General features: G+C 37.8%; 1 protein-coding gene across 5 annotated transcripts in view; it reads right to left on the bottom strand.

Moving 5' to 3' along the window:
* CNTN3 (contactin 3) overlaps positions 1 to 25,160 on the bottom strand; it is a 380,656-nt gene that overhangs the window by 79,300 nt on the left and 276,196 nt on the right. For all 5 annotated transcript variants that reach the window (XM_081528272.1, XM_081528273.1, XM_081528271.1 and 2 more), the window contains 2 exons: positions 5,590 to 5,717; positions 3,136 to 3,311 (listed from right to left, as the gene is read on the bottom strand). In XM_081528272.1, coding sequence (XP_081384398.1) covers positions 3,136 to 3,311; positions 5,590 to 5,717 — 304 coding nt within the window. The remainder of the gene's footprint in view (positions 1 to 3,135; positions 3,312 to 5,589; positions 5,718 to 25,160) is intronic.

Genomic DNA, 25,160 nt, shown 5'->3' with positions numbered 1-25,160 from the left:
TTTCTTTGAGGATGTTTGATGCACATAAAATCAAAATGCTTTGAGTTTTTAGTATATCAACATATATTTCTTTAGCATTAACTCAGATGGAGGACATTGTATTGGATAAAATATCATCAACAGTTTAAAATCCAGAGGATAAATCACAAATGCTGTTATCTACAATATGCAGAAGAGCAAATGTTTTAAATCAAATTCTTTATGAATTAAAGTTAGAGTAAGAGCTGGGTTACAGGAGAAGCATTTTTCTGATTGGATAAGCAATCATTGTGAAGGTAACATTCTAGCCTTTTTTTTCCCATTGCCTCCTCTCCAAGTAAAGGCAAATGATGAACCCTAAGCATGGAGTAAAGAGCTGGCAGAGGATACTGGCATATGCCTTTTCCTGTTGTGATAGAAGAGATTAGTGATTTTTTAAAAAAAGCTTTTAAAGCAATAGTGAAAGAAATGGTAATGCTTTGTAGCAAGTGGTGAAGTTCTTAAAAGCTTTGAATCGGTCAGAACAATTTGGAAAGTTAACTAGAACTTTGAAAACAAAACAAGCCAGATGACAGAAAATAGAAACGGCATTGAAATTGTGCTTAACTGTGGCTAAATATCTAAACATCTCCAATTTCTTCAAGACCATTTGTAGAGGGTCACTAGGGCTGCTATAACAAAGTAACATAAACTGGAGGGGCTTCAAACAACAGAACTTTATCCTCTTAGAGTTCTGGAGTCCAGAAATCTGAAATCAAGATCTCTCTCCAAAATTTCTAGGATAAGACCCTTCCCTGCCTCTTCCAGGTTCTGGCAACTCCAGGAACTCCAGGACTTGTGGAAGCATGACTTCACAGTGTCCGCCTCCATCTTCACAGCGCCATCTTCCCTGTGTCTGTGACTTCACAAGGTGATCTCCTCTCTGTATGTTTGTCTGTGTACAAATTCCCCTCGTCTTATAAGGACAACAGTCATACTGGATTAGGGTCCATCCTATTCAGTATAACATCATCATAACTTCACTATTTCTGCAACAACCCTTTACAAATAAGGTCATATTCTGAGGTACTAGTGTAGAGGGCAAACTCTTTCTGTGTCACCTCTACGGTCAACTACTCTACACACATTCAGAATGCCAAATGTGTGTGTCTTCCATACCAGGCAAATCTCCAACACTAGGTCTGATAATTCAATTACAGGGAGTCCTATAATTCAACTCTGATACTAACTGCCTGGAGATAGCCTCAGAGCCCACCAGTCAAGGGCTCAATCCCATGAGATTGGCCCTACTTCAGATATCAATCATGAGTCTCAGATTGCCATTTGTACCTCATACCACTTATAAACTGATGTTCCCATGACACGCTCCTTGGGCTCAATAATGTGCTAGAAGGACTCACAGAACTCAGAGTAGTATTTATTTCATGATATTTTAAACATTAATACCATAAAGTATCATAAAGAATGCATCTAAACATCCAGAGGAAGAGATACATAGGGTGAGATCCTGAGGGGTTCCAAGTGCAAGAATTTCTATCCCAGTGGATGTGGGGTGTGTCACCCATGAAGCATGTAGCTATGTTCACCAACTCAGAAGCTTTCTGTGGTGAAAAGTACTTTACTTTTGGGATGTTTATGGGAGCTTCATCACATAGGCCTGGTCAATCATAAATTCAATCCCCACCCCCTCCCTCCTTCCTGAAGGATGGGGTTGGGGTAGGGATTGTTGAAGTTCCAGGCTTCTAATCATGGCTTGGTCTTTCTCGTGACCATCCTGAAGCTATCCAGGAGCCCAAAGATTCACTTCATTAGGGCAAAAGAGGTTTCATCACCCAGGAAATTCCAAAAATTTTAGAAGCTCTTTGCTAGGAACCAGGGTCAAAGACTAATAATTCTATTATTTCATAGCTAGGCATTAGGATTATAACAGATCTTTTAAGAGGACACCATTCAGGTGGCTCAGTGGTAAAGAATCTGCCGGCCAGTGCAAGAGACACAAGAGACACAGGTTCAACTTTGGGTTGGGAAGATCCCCTGGAGAAGAAAATGGCAATCCTCTCCAGGAGTTTTGCAGGAAAATTCCATGGACAGAGGAGCCGAGCAGACTACAGTTCATGGGGTTGCAAAGAGTCGGACACGACTGAGCGTACACACACACATTCAAGTTTTAACACCAACCTTTGAAGTTGCACACAATCCTAACACATTCATAGACCCATGTATATACATACATACTTTTAATAAGAAATACTTTCAAATGAATATAGCTGAATTAACCATCATATTGTTTTGTCCATAAGGAGAAAAGCCAGACTTTATAATGATGCACCACTGACATCTTAGCCAAAATGAGTGAAGATAATCATGTATCGATGCAAACTGGCTGGCAAGGGAAACTGGCCTTGTGATTCTGGATTCACAGACATGTGGCCAGGTATGAGGTCTGCTGTTTAATCTGAGTGGTTCACAACACTGAGTCCCTTCTTAGCAGTTCTCTTCAACGTATCTATTTTCCCTTGAAATTTATAATTCTCCCTCAAGTAGGACCATCACACATGAGGTGACAAAAGGGACCAAAAGAAAATATTTGTGTTTTGGGGACTCACAGATTTAAACTTGGATCTAAATCAGCTCAGTGACGTTGGGCAGATTAATAAGTTTACAACTCCTTGGTTTAAACACCTGCAAAATGACAGTTCTTACCACTAACATCCAGCGCACTGCAAGAATTAACTGGGATGAAGAACCTGGCCTGATACATTGGAAGCACTTCATAAATGTAAATTTCATAACATTTTATGTTGAAAATACACATTTGCATAAGAACACTTTCCCTTCTGGAAGGGAATACTAATGACAAAAGTATCACAAAGTACTTTTAACACAAACACAAATTTATGTTTATGTTAAAGTAATATTTAACATAAACACAACAAACATTAATTTTAAATAAAATTGTAATTTACAAATTGAAGTAAATGTGCTCACTTTCTGGTAATTACAGTAATAAAATTAGATCATAGATCACTACAGAATTGAAACCCTAGTTCTCTCAAAGAACAAACATTCCTGGCATAACATGTATGTCCCTGATGTTTCTATGGGGACAAAACATCAGAGATGTGTAAAAAGCATGAGAAAATTGTCACGACTTACCCCACCAACTTTCTCAAAGTGAGATCCATCTTTCTTAAAATCCGTGAGGGCCCCATTGAAATACCAGGTAAACATGATATCTAACAGGGGGTCATGTTGCACCTGGCAGGGCAAAATGACACTCTCACCCACAGAGACATCCATGTTGGATGGCGCCAAAGTTATTCTTGTCGGTTCTATGGGGGAAATAATAAAGTGTTAAGCAAAGCTTCAGCATTTTTATTTTGATAAAAGAAATTTTCACAGGCAGATTGTTAATCTCACTTATAGTGTGTATGTATGTGTAGACATATATATGTGTATATATACCTCTATATAATGAAAAATTTTCAAGATTAAAACAGACATTTTGATGAAGACCCATAATATATTTCACTGCATACACAAATTCTTGTTAAAAGAATTAGGATATCTAAATCTATAGGCTATAGAAGTTGAAAAATTAAAGTCACCTGTAAACAAGAGTTATAAGACTATTACAAAATCAATTTCATTTTAGTTTTATTGCTTCATGAAATATAAGAGTAGAAATAGAAATCACCGCATTTTCAATGCTTGGAAAATATACTACTACCAAGATTTAAATAAACTCAAAACTTTTGAGATACTACAAAAAAAATGATGTTTAGAATAGGTAGGATACTTAGTTGAAGTGCTAATTAATTTCTGTTTCTTCCCAAATGCAAATATCCACATGTGCATTTCTGTCATCACAGTCCTTCCAACTTTTGTGAATTTAAAGTTCTCTGACTCCACTTTCCCATTGCTACTTCCCATTTCTTGCTCCATGTCACAGCAAAAGTCTTCAAAAGAGTCACTGACTATGTTTTTTACAACAGCAATCTCCTGATGCTCCTCCTACCCCATCCTGTAGGACCCCAGCCTTTCTCATCTTGGTTGTTTTGGCTGATGTTCTTCCTGGTGTTCACCACATACCCTGCAGGAATGCTTCTCTTTCCTTCTCTGAGCCCTCATATCCAGTCTGTCAGTCATGCCAGTGACTCCCCATTCAGAATATATTTAGATTTGCATGCCTTCCGTTCATCAGCTGCTCTGCTGCCGCTCTCACTGTGGTCATTATCACTCCCGCCTGCATTACTGCAATGTCTCCTGGGGCCCCTCCCACTGCAGCCCTTGACTCCCCATAGTCTGTTCTCTACTGAGCAGTGAGAGTAACCCCTTAAATATACACTTTCCATCATTTCATTTCTCTGCTCAAAATTCTGCACCAGTCTCTACTTTTCACTCCAACTAAAACCTTAGTCAAACTAAGTGCTAACAAGCGTTACAAAACCTCTACAGGATTGTCCCTAAGAAATCAACTGAATTCCTTCATCTCCATGAAATCTTGGTTCACATCTTTCCTTCTCTGATCACCTGGTTTCATGCTCCAGCTTGTTTCTCAAACACTCCTCTGGTATTTTCTGCTTGTTTGCATTTTGTTTTCATTGTAAGTATTTCCTTGCTTTATATTCCTTGTAGTATATTTACTTACTGCTTATTTTCTTTGTACCTCTGGAATAAGGTACAGTGCATGTGGGCAGCCACTTTGTCAGTTTGTTTACTGAATAACCCAAGCATGTTGTTGCATTGTGACAGCTGCTCAGTCGTGTCTGACTCTTTGCAACCCCATGGACTATAGCCTGCCAGGGTCCTCTGTCCATGGAATTCTCTAGGCAAGAATACTGGAGTGGGTTACCATTGCCTTTTCCAGGGGATCTTCCTGATCAAAACTGTATCTCTTGAGTCTCCTGCATTGGCAGGCAGATTCTTTACCACTGCACCAGCTGGGAAGGATAACCCAAGCATGGTAGGTACTCAATGTTTTTCTTTGACAAATAAATGAACAAAAGTACAACCACAACTCGAAGTAACTCTGACTGACAGCAAGGATTATTCCAGAGAATTAAACATCTCCAGAAAATATTAAAGATATTGAAAAGGGAAAAAGTGTACAAAAGATTTAACATAATAGAATAACACAAAATAAAAGTATAGGAGCAGCATATGCTACTTGCAGTTCTATTGACCATTATGCCAACTAGTAACTCGTGGATTCCTGGTACACACTGTGATGCATAAGGAAATATTAAGAACTGTTCTCTTGACTGTCATTTGTTAAAGATAGTGAAAGTGTGAAACTGTTAGTCACTTAGTCATCTCCAACTCTTTGCAAACCCATGGACTGTAGCTCACCAGGCTCCTCTGTCCATGGAATTCTCCATGCAAGAATACTGGAGTGGGTAGCCATTCCTTTCTCCAAGGGATCTCCCTGACCCATGGATCGAACCCGGGTCTCTTGCATCGCAGGTAGATTCTCTCCCATCTGAGCCAAACGCAAGGCTGACCTTTATAGTACATTGTGTATCATAAGAAACATTTTTTTCCTTTGATCTTAGTAAGAAGGCACACAGCATATCCCTATGTAAAGAAGTCTTTAAGAAAGGCACCTACCTGTAACAACCAACTGTGTTGTGCCATTTGCTTTCCCAAACTGGTTTTCTGCTATGCAGGTATAAATTCCAGCATCAGCTTTAGTTACGTTGACAATTTTGAGTCCTCTATCATTTAGAAAAGAAGTTCTAAAGGAAATACAAGTGAAACAAATAAATGTCTAGAGGTCACTTTTTTCCCCAAAGTAAACAGAATTTTTTAACAGAAGTATCACCTTTAGCTACTATATTTAAAGCAAGATAAAGCAGCCCCTTAGTTTTCTTGGCTATAAAGAAAATTAAAACAAAATTAACATACACATGCATACAGATGACTAAAAAAAGACATTCTACCAATTTGAGTATTTCTTGATATTTTTACACAAATTTACTTAACAGCAATACCAAATATTTTACCTGATTTCAAGGATGCCTTTATCATATAAGTGTGGTATGTTTTCCAAAACTATACGGTGAAGGAGATTACTCATGGTTTAGCCTTCTCAATTTGGAGAAAACAAAAAATAGACAGGACACTATTTTCCTTAAATGTGAAATAGCTTATGAGAAATAAGAAACTCCTTGGTCTTTAATGATGAACTTGGGAAAGACATATCTAACCCAGTATAAATCCAAATTTTGCAAAAGAACATGCACATGGTCACCCACGAAATACTGCAGAGAATTTGGACAACGTAAATGAATATCACATTTGAATTTCTGAGTGTATGCTTAAAGTACTTAAGGCTTTTGCATCTAACTAATTAACTAAGCACATAGAACTGAGTACCTTACATGTGCTAGACACTATCAGAATCCCTGAGATCACAGAGTAAGCGAGAGAGAAAATCTCTACCTCATGGAAATAACAGTCTAGTGAGTGGCACATGCAGTAAATGATGAAACAAGTAAATGTGGTAAGTTCAGATTTTTGAGAAGTAATCAGAAAGATTCGGATGGGGTGATACAATAAAAGCAATGGCCACAGGGAATGTTTCCATGAGAGGGTGCTTCTGAAAAGCCTCTTAGAAAAGGTGCCATTTGAACTGAGAAAGAAGAATGAGAGAGAGCTGACCTTCATTAGTCGGATTCATGAATCTTTCCCGCCCATCTTGTCTACCCAGAATTATTTTCCTTTTCTTTGAATCTCTAAAATCTTTACTATCTATATTATGCATTTAATGCTTTGAATACTTTTTATCGTTTACGGTTCACATCTTTGTTACCTGAGTGTCTTATCTATCCAAATGAGTGGTAAGCTTCTTACAAGATCTGCAACTCCAGCATCAGCATGGCATGGTAAGTGTAAATCTTGGTCAAACAATGCTCCAACTTCTCGGTGACACAATACAGTAGACAGGAGAGATGCTGAGGACCTTAGACTAGAGTTGGAGGATCTCAAGTCAATCTCTAAATACTATCCCATTTGTGGCAACATACTTACGTGTGTGTCAAAAAATGTGACTATTAGGACAAGTTAATGTATCAAAATACACAAGATACAGATTTTGTGCTATATATGTATGTTTATATATGTGTGTGTGTGTATATATATAATTTGCATGTAGTTTCCATAGCTTATGATTCACCTTTACTTGTATCGTGGTTATATTTTCTTGGGTGGGAAGGTTGCAGTGGAATCAGAGCTGGCACACAGTGACCTGTTCGTGATGCTGGGTAGAGATACCCATGACTGTTAGTTGCTCATATGATTTTTTTTTTTTTGACATGTCCAGGTATATTTCAAATACAAAGGTTTAAAAGCAATGGCTTGGACAGCTAACCAGCGAATACACAGCACTATTTTATCTCAATCTAAAGAACTACGGTAAAGGGTTAAAAATTCTAAGATCCTGTAAAAAAGGTGCTATATCTGATTTCCTTCCAGAGGCCCTGCCCTCTTTGCTGGGTGTGAAATGTAATCTCATCACTTTTTGCAAAGGGATGATAAAAAAAAAAAAAATCTCTTTATACCTTATCATAGAAGAGATATTTTCTTAAATAGCGTGCAATAATAACTGAAAGAGAAAAGCCTGCAGGGAGGTACACATGAATGAAAGCTTAAGATATGAAGATTCTTTGGAAGAACACGGGGAGTAAGCGTAGAGAAACAGAAATGTGATCCTGCCTTACTCCCTCCTGCCCAGTTCTGGCTTAGACCTCCTTCTTGGCATCCTACTACCTGCAGGAAAAAGATGACATCCTAAGCTTAGCCCTATCTTCCCATCAGGACCCTGCCTCTTTAACTACAAAAGGCCTTATGAATTCTATGCTTGGTTTGCTTTTCTCATCACCCAAGCCTTCTTTTAATTGCTTTTGTGCTTCTTGTCTTGGGGCCTTTATAAAACCGGTTCCCTATGTCTGATAAACGTGTATTCAACAATCAGATTTGGGTCACTTCCCTGAACCCATGGGTCACATTACATCTTCCTCTACTGATTATACATCATCTGTGCCTTTGTCATAGCATTGGGCAATTGGCCAATTATATACCTGTGTATTTATCTGGCTAATATTTTCCTCCTCTTGTGATTTTAGAGATGGTAAGGTCTTTAGAAGCACGGAGAGTGGATAGTGTCAGGATTTTTCATCACTAAATTCCTAGAGCCTTGAACTATTTCTGGTACAGAGAGATGCTCAAATATAAAGCTTGCTGATTGAATAAATGACTATGTGCCTTTAGAGAGTCAGTGTAGAAGAGATGGGATTAGTGAAGGCAGGTTTCAAGGGACTGAGAACTTTACAAATTACAAGGAAGTAAGTTCAGAAAGTGTGCAGACTTTTATACACACACATATTTATGTATATATGCACATATGTATGTATGTTCTCTATATGTATGCTGTTGTTGCTCGGTCACCCAGTCATGTCTGACTCTTTGCGACTCCATGGACTGCAGTGTGCCAGGCCTCCCTGTTCATCAGCATCTCCTGGAGTATGTTCATTGCATCGGTGATACCATTCAACCACCTCATCCTCTGACGCCCTCTTAAATGTGTGTGTGTGTGTATATACACACCTATACATATGTATATAAATATATATGTGGAAGAGGAAAGATGAAGCAGTAGAGGGCTGAGTGAAGAGAATTCAACAACTCCTAAGATAAGAGGACTGAAAATACACTTGTACTATTAAGCAAGATGCTAATAAAGGGGGAAGGACTGAAAATAAGGGGAAGAGAAATGGGCGGGAGGAGAAAGGGAGAAAACCAGCTGAGAAATGTCTCAGAGGAAGAAGGAATGAGAATAAATGAATAAACAAGGGCAATGTTCCTGACCCATTCTGGTTGCTAATGTACTTGTTAAACTTTTGACCAAGATCCCCAAAGAACATAGTCCCTGATCCACAGCTTCACTCAGTAAATTTTCCCTCCCACTGCTTTAAAAAGAAAGCAGAGATTTGCTGGAAATTTTCATATTTAAAACAAAACAAAACAAACAACAACAACAAAAAAAAACAAGTTGATATCAGAAAGATGGTATCAGAAGGTCTTGAAGACATTGAAAAGCTGAGGCAACCTTATCTGCTCTGAGTTGGAGGGTGGAAATAGAACTGGAAGCTCCAGGAGACAATCAACCACTTCTGAGATTAGTAAGTGATAAAACAAAGTAAAGATGTCTACTGTTGCCTGAACAAATATTCAACTTAAGCACAGAGCTTCACATTTGGGTACCACAGAGCAGAGACAGGCAATTTCAGAGATCTTCTCAAGCTATAAACTAGTGTAACTGTCAACCTTTGACTACAAATATAGAACTATTTAATGTTGGAAGAACTAGAAATCCTTTAGTGCGTGAGGTTTAATAACTCTAAACAAGCAGGCCTAGACTAACGACTACGTTAAGATAAGTAACAGTTTAAAAGGCAAGGCTGGTACCTCGGGAATCACACAAAAACTCCAAAACAAACATATTGACTCTCAAAGAATACAAACTCTGTACATTGTAAAATTTTGAGCTAATTGGATATTTTCTTCCTCAATTGGTTCTTCCAGTCAATTCTAAGAGGCCCACAGGGCATTTCACACAACATAAAAATAAACAATATTCAGTAAATGGATAGAGTAATTGTTTCTCAACAGAAAACCTTCAATAACCCATGCTTCCCTACAGAGATTCAAAGTGAAAATTTTATACCACTTCACTATAAATGAAATTGCTTTCTGTGCTTTCTGGGAACACGATTTTCTGCAAATGGGTAGAGCTGAAAATGTAGATAACCATGAGTGACTCTAGTCTTGGCACAAAAAGTTTAATGAAGATTTATGAGACTGAAATTCAGAAATGTGGTACTCCGCTCTGATTTGAGAAATGTGTAATTTTAATCACTGTGGCATTTTAACTCATTGATCAGTTTTATAATATACCTTTATATGAAACCTTTTACCGGTTTTTCCTTTTGTAGTAAAAGAGGTTAAATATTTCACTTAACTTCATGTAGTATATGGTTAGTTAGGAATAAGGAAACTTAATTGCTCTATGCTGCTCTAATGGTCCATTCTGTAATTTAGTGATAGCATTAAATTTATGGCTGTTAAGAAACTCCGTTTGCTCAGAAAGTAGCCTGCCGTCTATGCAACACTGACCTGTACTATATGATGACATTTTAGCATAAAAACACACTATGTTTTAGAATGGAAAAGGTGTGTAGTATTATGCATGCAAGGCAGGAAAACATTGTTTTCCCCCTGCCTAGGTTCTGAATATTACGGTAATTTATTCAACTTGAATTTTAACAAACACACGGCAACTCTACATTTTCTCAGGAAGCTCATCTCAGTGGAGATGAGATCACATGAGACTGTAATGATTAAACTGCTCTATAGAAAATAACAAGGCTATTTTAGACTTCACTTTCTGAGTACATATTGTAAGAGACGGATGCTTACAATTAGCAACAAGAAAAAAGTACTCATGATGCATATATTACAGGATAAATAATGACATTTAAGAAAAGCAAATATAAATTGAAAACGCATGAGAAAATAAATGTCAGAAACAAAGAGCATATAGCGTATGTTTTCATTTACAACCAATCTCACTCCTGTATGCTTGGTAAATAACGTTTCTCCCTTGAGTTCAAAGATAACCTACAAATAGTATTTAGGAAAATAATATTAGAATTTTCATCCTTTTAGCTATACCATTTGGAGCTTTCCTCTTATGAATTCAACAGTGTTAGTTTAGTGATTTATTGGTGAGAAAGTCTCCAAGGAAAAGAGAGACAGAATAGAGAAGACTCAGCAGTTAATTATCCTATATTTGAGTAAGTACCAGGCTAATAATATGCAGCTCTGTTACTTTGTTGGATACACATGTTACACGGAACAGGCACCTGAAGTCCTAAAGAAATAATACAGTGTGGCCCGACTCTGTAGCCAAAATAAATGTGTATTTCTCACATTAATACTTACCCATAGTCATAAGAAGAGAACCAACAAAAAAGAACATTTTCATTACATTTATAAAACTTTTCCAAATGCGTATCTATCATAACAAATATATCTGGAGCTAAATTTATTGTTATGACAGAGACAACAGTTTTTCTCCTAAAATGGACTCACATCTATACAACAAAAGGCCCCTAAAAAGAGATTTCCAGTTCGAATGATTATATAAAACTATTTAAGTAATTCACGAAGCCTCGGCAACAACCCACTTGAAACATTTAAATTCTCATACAATAGATCTGAAAAAATTACAAATACTCAGATGAATGAGTTAGTAAAACAAACAAACATGACAAATCAACAATTCTCTTATGGCTCATGTATTCAAAGAGAACCTCATAAAGAATATTTAATAAGATTCATAGGGGCCTCATACTTGACACTTTTCTTCTCTGCCTGAAAGAGAGATTCATGAATCAAATCAATGTAAATCAAGATGTCAGCTGTATTACAGAGAAAGGTGGTGCAAAACTGCTTAAGCGAGAAGCTGTGGTTTCCTGACACCTCACCCTAGAATTAAGCAGATCTAGACTTCCTGGCACAGGTACATGAGCACAGATCCTCCCTGTAAGGGCAAGCTCCCTTCCTGTACAGCAAAGAGAACAGCAGAATATATTCATTCTCTACAGGCAGATAGACCCACAGAGAAAGAAGAGTTCTGAGCTATAATCTCAAGGTCTTCCACTCAATTTCAGGAGTCAGATGCTTTCTCTGGGGAGGTGTTGAAGAGAGACACAAGTGTTATCCAAATTAATGCTCTTCTTCCTAGAGACTAGCAGTCCTGGAATGGAGCCCACCTTCAACAATAACTATAGAAGCAAGATACCTTGTATGCAAAAGGGAAATGTCATTGACTCAAGGAGTGTAGAAGGTGCTGGGTATTTGTTGGTTGCCTAGAATCTATTTCCCTTTTTTAAGTAGTCAACACTGACCTTTCTTTGGAGAATTCTCTTCCATTATTGTATGCGGTCTTGGTAGGAATATGAATTACGGTCCCCATCCTACCCCAGCTGAAGGGGAAATATGGAACACAGGGCTGCAGCGTTTCTCAAACTTTGTGTGCATGCTCAGTTGTGTCAGACTTTTTGCCACCCTATGAACTGCAGCCTGTCAGGCTTCCCTGTCCATGGGATTTTCCAGGCAAGAATAATGGAGTGGGTTGCCATTTCCTACTCCAGGGTATCTTCTCAATCCATGAAAGGAACATGTTTCCTACAATGGCAGATTCTTTATCACTGAGCCACCTAGGAAGCCCTTCTCAAACTTTTGTTGTTGTTCAGTCATGTCTGACTCTTTTTGACCCCATGGACTGCAGCACGCCAGGCTTCCCTGTCCTTCACAATCTCTTGGAGCTTGCTCAAAATCATTTCCATCGAGTCAATGATGCCATCCAGCCATCTCATCCTCTGTTGTCCCCTTCTCTTCCTGCTTTCAATCTTTCCAAGCATCAGGATCTTTTCCAATGAGTCAGTTCTTTGCATCAGGTGGCCAAAGAATGGGAGCTTCAGCTTCAAAATCAGTCCTTCCAATGAATATTCAGGACTGATTTCCTTTAGGAAACCCCAGTCCAGGGGACTCTCAAGAGTCTTCTCCAACACCATAATTCAAAAGCATCAATTCTTTGGCACTCAGCTTTCTTTATGATCCAACTCTCACATCCATACATGACTACTGTAAAAATCGTAGCTTTGACTATAGGGACGTTTGTTTGCAAAGTAATGTCTCTTCTTTTTAATAAGCTGTCAAGGTTCGTTATAGCTTTTCTTGCAAGGAGCAAATGTCTTTTAATTTCATGACTGCAGTCTCTATCTGTAGCAATTCTGGAGCCCAAGAAAATAAAGTCTGTCACAGTGTCTATGTTTCCCCATCTATTTTCCATGAAGTGATGGGACCCGATGCCATGATCTTTGTTTGTCACTCTTCTCTTTCATTTTCGTCAAGAGGCCTTTGTTTGATGAAAAGTTCCTCTTTGTTTTCTGCCATAAGGATGGTATCATCTGCATATCTGAGGTTATTGATATTTCTTCTGTCAATCTTAATTCCAGTATGTGCATCATCCAACCTGGCATTTTGCATGATGTACTCTGCATGTAAGTTAAATAAGCAGGGTGACAATAGACAGCCTTGATGCTCATTCCTAATTTGGAACCAGTTCGTTGTTCCATGTCCGGTTCTAACTGTCGCTTCTTGACCTGCCTACAGGTTTCTCAGGAGGCAGAGGTTTCTAGTATTCTTATCTCCTTAAGAATTTTCCACAGTTTGCTGTGATCCACACACTCAAAGGTTTTAGTATAGTCAATTAATCAGAAGTAGATGTTTTTCTGGAATTCTCTCGCTTTCTCTATGATCTGATGGATTTTGGAAATTTGATCTCTGGTTCTTCTGCTTTTTCTAAATCTAGCTTGAACATCTGGAAGTTCTTGGTTCGTGTACTGTTGAAGCCTAGCTTAGCAAATTTTGATATTACTTTGCTAGTGTGTGAGATGAGTGCAATTGTGCAGTAGTTTGAACATTCTTTGGCATTGCCTTTCTTTGGGACTGGAATGAAAACTGACCTTTTCCAGTCCTGTGGCCATGGCTGAGTTTTCCAAATTTGCTGGCATACTGAGTGTAGGACTTTCACAGCATCATCTTTGAGGATTTGAATTAGCTCAGCTGGAATTCCATCACCTCTGCTAGCTTTGTTTGTAGTGATGCTTCCTGAGGTCCACTTGACTTTGCACTCTAGGATGTTTGGCTCTAGATGAGTGACCAGACCATTGTGGTTATCTGGGTCATTAAGATCTTTTTTTGTATATTTCTTCTGTGTATTCTTGCCACTTCTTTTTAATATATTCTGCTTCTATTAGGTCCATACCGTTTCTGTCTTTTGTTGTGCCCATCTCAAACCTGATTTTGCACCATTCACCTGGAGGACTTGGTCTTTCAAATACACCCTCCTGAGTCCACCACCAGATTAGGGGCCAAGGAGTTAAATTTCTAATTTCCCAGATGGTTCTGGTGCTACTGATTTGGGGATACACTTTGAAAAACAGTAATGTAGGCTATGTCCTTTGGACTCACCTGCTTCAGACTTAGGTTTGTAACATAAGAATGAAAATAGTTACTAGTTCACTCATTTTAGCACTTGCTGTGACAAGATGTTGCAATGCAGGATTCCTGGAGCCATTCAATTCCTGTCCATTCCTAAGTCAGTTCTTACAGCTTACTTAACAATTTGTTCAATATCTTTGAATTGCTTCTCAGCTAGAGTGCCCAAATCCCTAAAACATACAAGTTACTAAAAGTCAGTGCCATGCACGTAGTACCTGTTCAGTAAAATTTTGTCTTAACCAATGTGAAGGGTTCAGAGACAGTTTTCTACATAGAGAGGATGAGGTTTTTCTACAAATTGAGTGACTCTACTATTTCAATTCTAGAGTCATCCTCTTTTAGAGATGTCCATCAATGTTTAAGTGGCTTATTTACAACTTAATGCAGTGTTTATCTGGGACACAAAGAATATTTGAATATTTGAAAAATCCAAAGACTTCATTGTAGAAAACACACACACATAAACAACTATAATAATAATAATAATATACAATTCAGGATGCATCATTTATGTTACCGTGGACACCAGGTTAGCAACTCTTGGTAGAAATTCACTCATCTGATGACTTGGGTGTGTTTAGAATCTCTTTGTCTTAGACGTTTCAGTGTGAGTCTATTAAGCTGTGCTTTATTAAGCTTTTCTTTTTATAATGACTATATACATTAGATTACTGGCTACTTATAAATTATTTTGTACAAAAGAGAGTACTGATATTACACAGAAGGGAGAGTCTTAGATCCCACGTCATCTACACACTGGAGTGGGTCTCAAAGTTTTCTGAGAAAAATCTCAGCCCCAATAACCTGAACTTGCTTTTCCCTCCTTTACACAGAGGTTTAATCATTACCATCTATTTTGACACAGTATCTGGTAATCCACCAACCCTTAATGAGATGATACAAACTTTAACATTGGTCCAACTAACTAAGCATTTGACTGTGCATTTTCACAGCAGCACCTTCTCTTTCTCCAAGATTCTTGACACTGAACATAACCTTGGAATATTTTCTATTTTCAAGTTTATTAAAACATACATGTGAGAAATAAGCTTCATGGAAAATTAGCTAAAAATAATGGCTATCTATTCCTCAAGAGTATTAAGTCTTAAAACTCAAAGTTACCCTTGGATTATGGGAAACAAAAAAAAACTTTCAAAGTCATATTTCATCTTAAGGACATTAATCTATGTATTGCTCAATGTTATCTCCATCACAATCCACTGAATTTGGACATATCCATTTGCATATTTTTGCCTAGGAATAGCTGCATGTCTCCTCATCAAATGGCTTCATTCAATCTTATAGACAGCATGGATTCTGTTATTAGCAATACTATTCTTTGCTCATTTGTTAAAAGCTCTGAGTCAACACTGTGGATCTCAACTAAGTGAATTAATCTGTTGGCATATGTTTTGTACACCAACCTCAGACATTCATTCTGTAAGTACTTAATGAATGTGGACTATGGACCATGCTCTGTGATAAGCAAAAAGGATTTACTGGGAAGAATTTATTCTGTCTCAATGAAACCTGTGTTCTAGGAAATTGGAACTTTGGCATATTTTTTTCTCCTCAATGTTCACTTTGTGAGTACTTTGATAAACTATCCTCAAACTCTTCGGAATGAGGCATGATGTCAGGAAATGAAATTAACTAGAAGATATAAAGTTATTAAATCAGTAGAGTCATAAGCAAATAATAAATTTAGTGAGGTATAAGATGTTTCAAGAACCTAAACTAGAAAAACATACTTTATATCAAGCTTTAAAAACAATTTTCCCAATTATGTAAATTAAGAAATACTGCAGAAAATTAAGTACCTAGTACAATCTTCAAGTTAAAGGGGCTTCCTTCTTTAGCATTTGAATGTAAAAGGTAAGAAAATGATTTCTTCAAAACAAGACAGATTATATATATTCAACCTCAATTACAGATTTTTTTTCTCAGAATTATAAGACTCACAAAGGGTCAAACACTCTCATGCCCCAGCAAAAACTGCTTCAGCAATTAAGTCTACATTAAGATATTAATGTAGTCTACATTAAGATAAAACATTGCAAATAATATCAGTAAATGAGAAACAGGTGAAAGTACAAAATGATTTTTTTAAATTTTTTAAAATTCGTTAGGCAGTAAGAAATGTAACTCTGTGCACCAACTGATTAGAACTTATATAACAGATTATAAATTATGAATAACTCCTTTCCAGCAAAAGAATGCAGGAGGTAGTAACCATCAGTGCCAGTCCACATGTTTACTCCTTTTTTGATAGAAGTGCAATGCCAGCTCACCTAATCATTCATTCAACCATCCTTCTATCCATTCCACCCCTCTTTCTATTATAGTCTTCAAGAGGAGGGAAGAATAAACTAAAATACAGCACTTTCATATTTTAATAGGAAGCTTCAAGTATAAATCTATAAAAAAATCAATTTTATCCATTTCTAAGAAATTGTTGCAATAAATTAAATAAGAAACCTGTAGGTACTTTTAAGATATGGGAAACTATCCAAAAAAAGAATAAAATTCATTTCAACAAATACTTGTTGAGCACTTACAACACACCAAGTTTTCTGAAAAACTCACATAGGAGAAAGAATTGGCCCCCATTCTTTAGAGACTTACAATCTAATGGCTGAGGGGGATGCATTTAGTTCATGCACAACCACCAATAAAATCTGATGGTCTGGTATGAAATTTTGTATCTGAGGTACAAATTTATCCAGCTCAATCACAATACACACAGTAACCTTTTCTCCAATGCCTACACTTTATTCGAAATCAAGCCTCTAGTAAATACTGCCTGGACAACTCCAAGTTGCCTCCTAACTAGAGTCATCATGCTTTATACTCTTTCTCTCCTCAACCCACTCTCCACACTACAGCCAGCGTGGTCTTAAGCAGAGCATGACACACCTCTGTGTTAAAATCTCCAATGACTTATTATTCCATTTAAAATAAAACCTAACAGCTTTATTACGGTCTTCAAGGATCCCATTTCTGGATTCCGCCCATCTCTGGGGCTGTTGTTGTTCAGTTGCTAAGTTGTGTCCAACTCTTTGCGACCCCATGGACTGCAGCACGGCAGGCTCCTTGGTCCCCCGCTATCTCCTGGAGTTTGCTCAAATTCATATCCATGGAATTGGTGATGCTATCTAACCATCTCATCCTCGTTGCTCCCTTTTCCTTTTGCCTTCAATTTTTCCCAGCATCAGGGGCTTTTCCAGTGAGTCGGCCCATCTCTGGGACCTCATATTTCATTATTCTTCCTCTCTATGCATGACACTTCAGTCACACTGGCTTTGCTCTTGAGTCTCAAATAACTCAATTTCATTCCCATCTCCTGGCCTTTGTTTTTGTCAGCGCCTCTCCATGAATGGCACATCTTGGCATGACCCACTGCTTCTTACTATTTAGTTCCTGTCCAATAGTTACTTCCTTAAAGAGGCCTTTTTTGAAATATCCTATATAATTAAATACCTTTTCCCCTTGGTGGCTAAAATAATTGTATTTTTACCCTATTAAATGTGGTTTCTACTTCTCCAAGTTCCACGAGGAGGGGACCATATCTGTCTTGTTCACTGCAGTTTCCTCCATCCCAGCACAACGCGAGGCATGTGGTGGGGGTGCTAGATTGCGTTTTTCAAAAGTGGCCACAGAAGGACTTCCCATCCTAAATGCTCTCCTAGAATCTCGCCATTCTCCCATGAAGAGGGAAAGTCCAATTCCCCTCTTTCTGAATCTAGTTAGGCTGGGAATTCACAGGTATTTTCATGCAAGGAAAATGAGGTTTTGTGTCTTTGAAGCCTAGGCAATTACACTTCCACTTTGCTTGCTTGAATATTCACTCTTGAAGCCTTTATTGGCCTTAAGCATTTCAGCTTCCCCTGAGGCCGCTATGTTTTGAGGGAACCCAAATGAGCCCACTTGGAGAGAATACACAGAGAAGCCATGGGCCTGCCAGAGAGACAGCAGTGCAGCCAGGCCCCAGCTCCTGGAGCCCCAGCACAAGCTTGACTGCAACCATATGAGCTGCTCTGAACAAACACTGCCAGCCAAGCCTCTCCCCAATTCCTGACCCATGGAAACTGCAAGAGATAATAAAATGATTGCTGTTTTACATTGTTAAGTTTGAAGGTGATTTGTTATGCAGCAATAGTTACAGGGAACAGTAGGAACTGAATAAATATTTGATAAGTAAATGAATGCTAAAATGGATAAACATGTCTGGAACGGTGATCAAGGCTACACAGATAGAGAAGCTGAGAACCCAGGCGAGACCGCCTCCTGCACGAAGAGCCATAATACACTGTGTTAAATGACACAATTGGGCCTAAAGAAACCTCAAGGGTAAAGCAGAAGAAAGAGCTATGAATCTCACCTACGGGGCTTGGGAAAGGCTTGCCATAGTGAGTAACAATAAGACGAGCCTTGCTTGATAAGGAGGGGTTTGCTGCGCTGAGAAGAAAAGACATTCCAGCCAAGGAAATACAGAGTTATAAATGAAAGAATATATATGCGCACTGCAGTAAGAGTTCTGCTTTGTTCTCCTTTAAAAAAAAAAAAAAAAAGAATCATAAAAAAGGCAATGGTGTATACTCTTGATAATGTTAAAGGAGTCAATATTCTTATTCTGAAAGTTCCTCTTTTTTTTCTATCTTAAACATTATTATCAGAAAATGTGCAAAGGTAGTACATAATGATATGACAGGATTCTACAACAGAATAGTTTTTCTTTAAATTTTCAGTGAAAGCAGGGATATAAAACATGATTAGGCTGTAGGCAAATACACAAGGGATTTTGGGGCTTGAGTGAGAAAATCTATATGACCATATGGATGCGGTACGGGGAGATACACCCAGTAAATAAAACATCTATGCTGAGCATCATTATGAATTAATGTACCCAGTTCTAACACAGAACTGGCTGGAAGTGAATTCCAACGCCCAGGACATTCAAATTCATTAACCAGCTTTTCCCTACCAAAATCATAAACTGACAAAATATTTTTAAAGGGGCCTTAACTTTTACATCCACAAAAATCAAATTTAAAATATGGATTTAAGAACCACACAGTCTCCTGCAAAATTTAGTTGATATAACTTTAGGAAAACATTCGAAAGCTGCCAATTCTTTAATAATACTTGGGTGGAATTTATTCACTTGAGGTTAAGTAACATAAAACTCAAAACTGGTTGTTGTAAAAAAGAAAGGTATTATTTGTTTTGCTTTGTTTTAAGAAAGGTCTTTGCTCATCTTTCTTTTTAACACAGTGTTATTACTCTTAATGTATATGAGTAACATGATGAAAAAATAATATTAAAAATGTAGATGTGGGGATTAGCAGACATAAACTGTTATATATAGGGTAGATAGACAACAAGGTCCTACTGTATAGCCCAGGGAACTATATTCAATACCTTGTGATACACCAAAATGGAAAAGAATATGAAAAATAATATATATAAAGAACATATATATATATATATATATATAAATACACACGCACACACATACACACACGTGTGTATGTGTGTGTGTGTGTTTGTAACTGAGTCCGTCTTCTCTGATGGTTCAGTGGTAAGAAATCCTCCTGGAATTCTGGAGATGTGGGTTTGATCCCTGTATCAGGAAGGTCTCCTGGAGAATAAATGGCAACCCACTCTAGCATCTTCGTCTGGAAAATCCCATGGACAGAGGAGCCTGGCAGGCATCAGTCTATGGGATTGCAAGGGTTGAACTTGACTTAGTGACTAAAGACAGTACCTGAATCATTTTGCTGTACAGCAGAAATTAACACAAAATTGTAAATCAAACATACTTCAATCAAATAAATTTGAAAAAAAAAACTGTATCAACAGCAGCAGGTACCTTTTTTTGAGGGCCTATGCAGAAGCCACCACCATAGTGGATGCTTCATATATTTCATTTTATTATTTTTATTATTGCAACTAGAGTCTACTGAGACAAAAAAAAAAAAAGAATGTAAGAGAAACAGGGCAGGACAGAGCTGGAAGTAACTTGTCCTTTCTCTGCCTGTCAACCAAGATGAGTCTTTTTAGCCAACCTCTTGCTAAGAGTTGGCTATGCCACCAAGCAAATGCCACCTAATATACTGACTAACCCTGCACGGTAAGAATTTCTGGCCCTGATGCACAAAATAAGGAAACCAAAGCTCAGGGGTTAAGTAACTTGCCTAACATCACACCTGTGTGGTAAATGGCAGAGCCACAATTTGACCAATACCTTATGACTTCGATGCTCTGCTCTTTCCATTTATTAAAATTAAATCAAGAATCAAATAAAATATACACTTAACTTCATCTGACACAATGAATAATATGCACAGAATTAGTATGCACGTAAATAATGATACAAATAGGCAGAAAATTAAGCTGACTGAAGTTAAGAGGAGAAAATCTGTAGGTCTTGTTTGTGGCTGGAGAATGAGAAGGAGGAGAGAAGTGATTATGATCCCTTTCCACGAGTCCCATTCCAAACCCAGTCTTGGGTTGCACTGACTCCTCTCTTGATGATCTTCACTTGTCTCTTAAATACTAGTTTATTCTCTTAGGGTGTGGGGATTATGTGGCAAATGCACTCTTTCCTCTTCTTTTTCCAGCTGGAAGCATAAGAGAAATGGAGGTATGGGTTGGGGAATCCAGCGACAGGAGAGGAATGTTCTCTGTTTTCTGAGATTCTTGTGTATTTACCCAGGTGTATCAACCTCCCCTTCAGGAAAAATTATCTTCCTCCAGGTTTCACATCCTCTGAAGGAGAAAGATGGTTGTTTATCTGGGAAGGAACTCAGGTTAGCTCTTCTTATTTTCCTTGTTATATGTGAACTTTACTTTGGACATATTTGGAATATATAAGCAGTTTTACTTCCTGTCCATGCAATGATTTTGTTCAGATGGTGTTTTCCCTACTGTTTTTGCTTTGCTTGGTTTCACAGATCCTTCACAATGGAACTTCATCATCACTTCCTTTGAGATACCTCTCTGTATGGAGTTGCTTGCCCACTCCCCCAAGATGCTGGCTGAGACAACAAGTCTTCTCTGTGTTTCTTACTGTCTTACAAACATCTCCATGATAGACAGGGTGGAAATGTCCCATTTCCTTGGGCAAGTCTCGGTTTCTATGTGTTGTCTTGGCAGGAATCACCAATAGAGCCCCCTTTCTCACCAGAATGCCCCAGACTGTAGAATAAATTATGTATGGTCACCTTAATCATACAGTCTCTCCCATATTAACTTACGGGTAAATTCTCCACATTCTAAACAGAATGTGTGTGGACTCCCTGAGGGTTTATCTCTATATTCCCAGCCCAGTGCACAGTCACTAGTGTTGAAAAGATAAGAAACTAATGGGCAGCCTGAGTACCTTCCCTGCAGACATGAAGCAGAGACAGCAATCTCGAAACAACTAATATCTAGGTCCTGAAAGTTGTGTTAAAATTCTCCTCTGTTACTGTAAATTTACCAGTAAGAGATTAATCTGGAGTTAAGGGTACAGTCCTTTGGCCATTTGATGCGAAGAGCTGACTCATCGGAAAAGACCCTGATGCTGGGAAAGATTGAGGGCAGGAGGAGAAGGGGACGACAGAGGCCAAGATGGTTGGATGGCATCACCGACTTGATGGACATGAGTTTGAGCAAGCTCTGGGAGTTGGTGACGGACAAGGAAGCCTGGCGTGCTGCAGTCCACGGTGTCACAGAGTCGGACACAACTGAGAGACTGAACTGAACGGTACAGGAGTAAAGGTTCCTTGAGATCTTGGCTTATGTGCCCAGGGGTAGATGAACTGAAACTCTCTGAGCTTCATTACCTATCTGCTTAGTGTGAGGGGACAGTTGCTGAGATGGGACACCAAGGGTGACAAGGAAGATAATCCAGTCTGGATTTTTGTGAAAGGAGCAATGGCAGGCAGAGAGAGAACAGCATTTTTGAATAGTATGAAGAAAAATCGACTCCAGTGTGATAAGAGACAGAGGAGCCAAGAAATGTGAGGAAATAGGGAAGGAATGGAGACAGAAACGATTTGGCAAACAAATTCTTCATCTTCATCTAAAAGCTCCAGCCAAGGGAAATACCATCTAACAGATTTGCTGGATAGTAACAGAGTCCCCAGACACATCTTTACAAAACAAGACTGTGGCGACTAGTAGTAGCAATGGCAGAAATGCCAAGTGGTTCTTGCTCTGACGAATTATCCTGTTTACTGGCAAGAGGTTAGATGCTACTTCCAAGTAACATCATCAAACTATTTAGTGTCCTAAAAGGGGCAAAGTGACCAGTTGGGGGCATTTCTTGAGCTCTGAAACTCCTATATTAAGCTACTCATGAAATCAAGAGATGTATTTAAAATTGCATGCAAAATTTTGCTTCAAATATCAAGGTACAATTTATAGACAAAATAAGCTTTTTGGCACAGAGTTATGTAACTTCTAAAGAAGGAATGCAGTCATGTAACCATTGTCATAATCAAGGTCTAGAACAATACCTTTATCCTCCAAATTCTACCATGACCCAAAAGAGACACTCTTTCCTCCTGAGCTCTGGACAAGCAGTGATCACTGTTTTATGTCTGTATACATGGAATTGCACAGCATACAAAGCTAACTGCCTTTTAAAGCCAGCTTCTAACCACATGTAAAAAAATACATTAAAATTGGGTAATATATTTTAAAACACTGGATTATGGCTATTAATATTTGGGGAAATCTTTATTTCTTTCTTTAGAAAGCATTTAAATTTCTATAGTATTAAATGCTGCCTAAAACCTTTGAGACAACTTTAATGTGTTTAATTAGAAGTAATGGGTCATTCTTAGACTCTCTGCTGAATTGAGGCTATTGTAATAACATATTTACTATTATAAGCAACAGCATTCAAGAGAAAACCCCATTTTTAAAGATAATTGGCTAATGTGTTTTAAGTACCACTAAGTGTTACAGAAAAGCTAAACATTCTCTAAAATATGCCAGCTGGCTTTCTCTTCTTGCATACCATGCCTATTCACATTCTCAAGCATCTTTTACAATTCTCCTTAGCTGAAAGGAGACAAAACATCCTGTTTTATTTCAAGTCTTTTGAAAATATGTGGATTTAAGTAAATGAATATAAAAGCACTAAAATTTTGACATTTAGTGAAATACCATTGTATGCTCCAAAGGGTAGAGCATTTCTGTTTATAAAGAAAATCTCCGTTTTACAGAGTAAAAAGCAGAATAGTTCTTCTTAGTACTGGATGATACAAATATAAAACAAAAAGAAGGGGAAAAAACTTTATCAAAATTAATACTAGTAACTTAAAAGTTTAGAATATCTGCATTCCAAGTAACAAGTAGACCTTTACTTAACAAATCAATTACTATATAAATAAATTGTTGGCCATTTAAATGATGTTGTAAAAATAGGCATCCTCTACTTACATTTAAATTTCCATCAGCTTCAGAATTAAAGATACAGACTCTCTTTTAAGTAAATGATTTACTACTTAATGATATGTACCTGCCTAGAAACTTTTATCCACTGCCATGTTTTCAGCTACCATCTATATACACATAACACCTAAATTTCTATCTATAGCTCAGGCCTCATTCCTGAGTTCCAGATTCAAATAGTCAATCTCTAAACCCACATAGATATATCCAGTTGGTTTGAATAAGCAGATCAAACTAAATTTCAAACTGAATCTATCACATTTGCCCTCACCTCCACTCTTTCTGTATTGGTCCCCATCTCACTAAATAGGTCTAACACAATCCTGATGTCTGAACTGAAAATTTAGGATTTGACTTTTACTAGCATCTTCCCTCCTTATCTTTAATCGAATCAAATCCTTTGTCCTGTTGATTTAACTGTTTCACAACCCTCTCTATTCTCTTTGCTATTTCTTTAGTTCAGGCTCTAATTCTCTCTTGCTTATACTGCTGAATGGTTGCTAACTGGGGTTGTTGCCTTAGGCTGCAATCATTTCAATTCATGTTCTCTATTGCCACCATTGTGTTTTTTTTAGAACATAAATTTTATCTTTCTCCTGAGCATATATCCAGTGCATGGGTGCATGCGTGCTAAGTCACTTCAGTAGTGTCTGACTCTTTCTGACCTTATGGACTGTAGCCCTCCAGCTCCTCTGTCCATGGGATTCTCCAGGCAAGAATACTGCAGTGGGTTGCCATGCCCTCCTCCAAGGGATCTTCCCGACCCAGGGATCAAACCTGAGTCTCTTACATCTTCTACATTGGCAGACAGGTTCTTTATCACAAGTGCCATCTGGAAAACCCTCACATATCCAGAGAAAACTATAATTCTCAAAGATATATGTACCCTAATGTTCACTGCAGCATTATTTACAATAGCCAAGACATGGAAACAACATAAATGTCCATCAACAGAAGAATTCCTAATACACACACACATATATATACACATACACACACACACACACAAACACACACAATGCAACACTACTCAGCCATTAAAAAAGAATGAAATAATGCCATTGGCAGCAACATGGATGGACCTAGAGATTATCTTAAGTAGCAAAGTAAGTCAGACAGAGAAAGATACATACCATACCATACCATTTGTATGTAGAATTTAAAATATGACACAAATGAACTTATCTACAAAACATTATCTGACTCATAGAGTCAAACCTGTGCTTGCCAAGGTAGAGTAGAGTGAGAGAGGCATGGAGTGGGAGTTTTGGATTAGCAGACGCAAACTATTACAAATAGAATGGATAAACAACAAGGTCTTACTGTACAGCACAGGGAACTAAATTCAATATCTTATGATAAACCATATGGAAAAGAACATGAACAGAGTGTGTATATATGCATAACTGAATCACCTTGCTGTGCAGCAGATATTAACACTATATTGTAGATCAACTATATTTCAATAAAAATTTTAAAAATAAATAAACGTGATATTTTAACTCTGCCATTTTATTTTGTTGCTTTCATCAGAAATAAATTCATAACTGTTTATTTCATTTGGTTTCCTGTGCCACTCACAATAAAGTCCTTGCTCACCT

The sequence above is a fragment of the Giraffa tippelskirchi genome, chromosome 9 (genome assembly GCF_054371585.1).
Source record: "Giraffa tippelskirchi isolate mGirTip1 chromosome 9, T2T-mGirTip1v1.2.pri, whole genome shotgun sequence".
Lineage (NCBI taxonomy): Eukaryota > Metazoa > Chordata > Mammalia > Artiodactyla > Giraffidae > Giraffa > Giraffa tippelskirchi.
The sequence above is the reverse complement of the archived record's forward strand: the minus strand, read 5'-3'. Positions and strand labels throughout refer to the sequence as shown.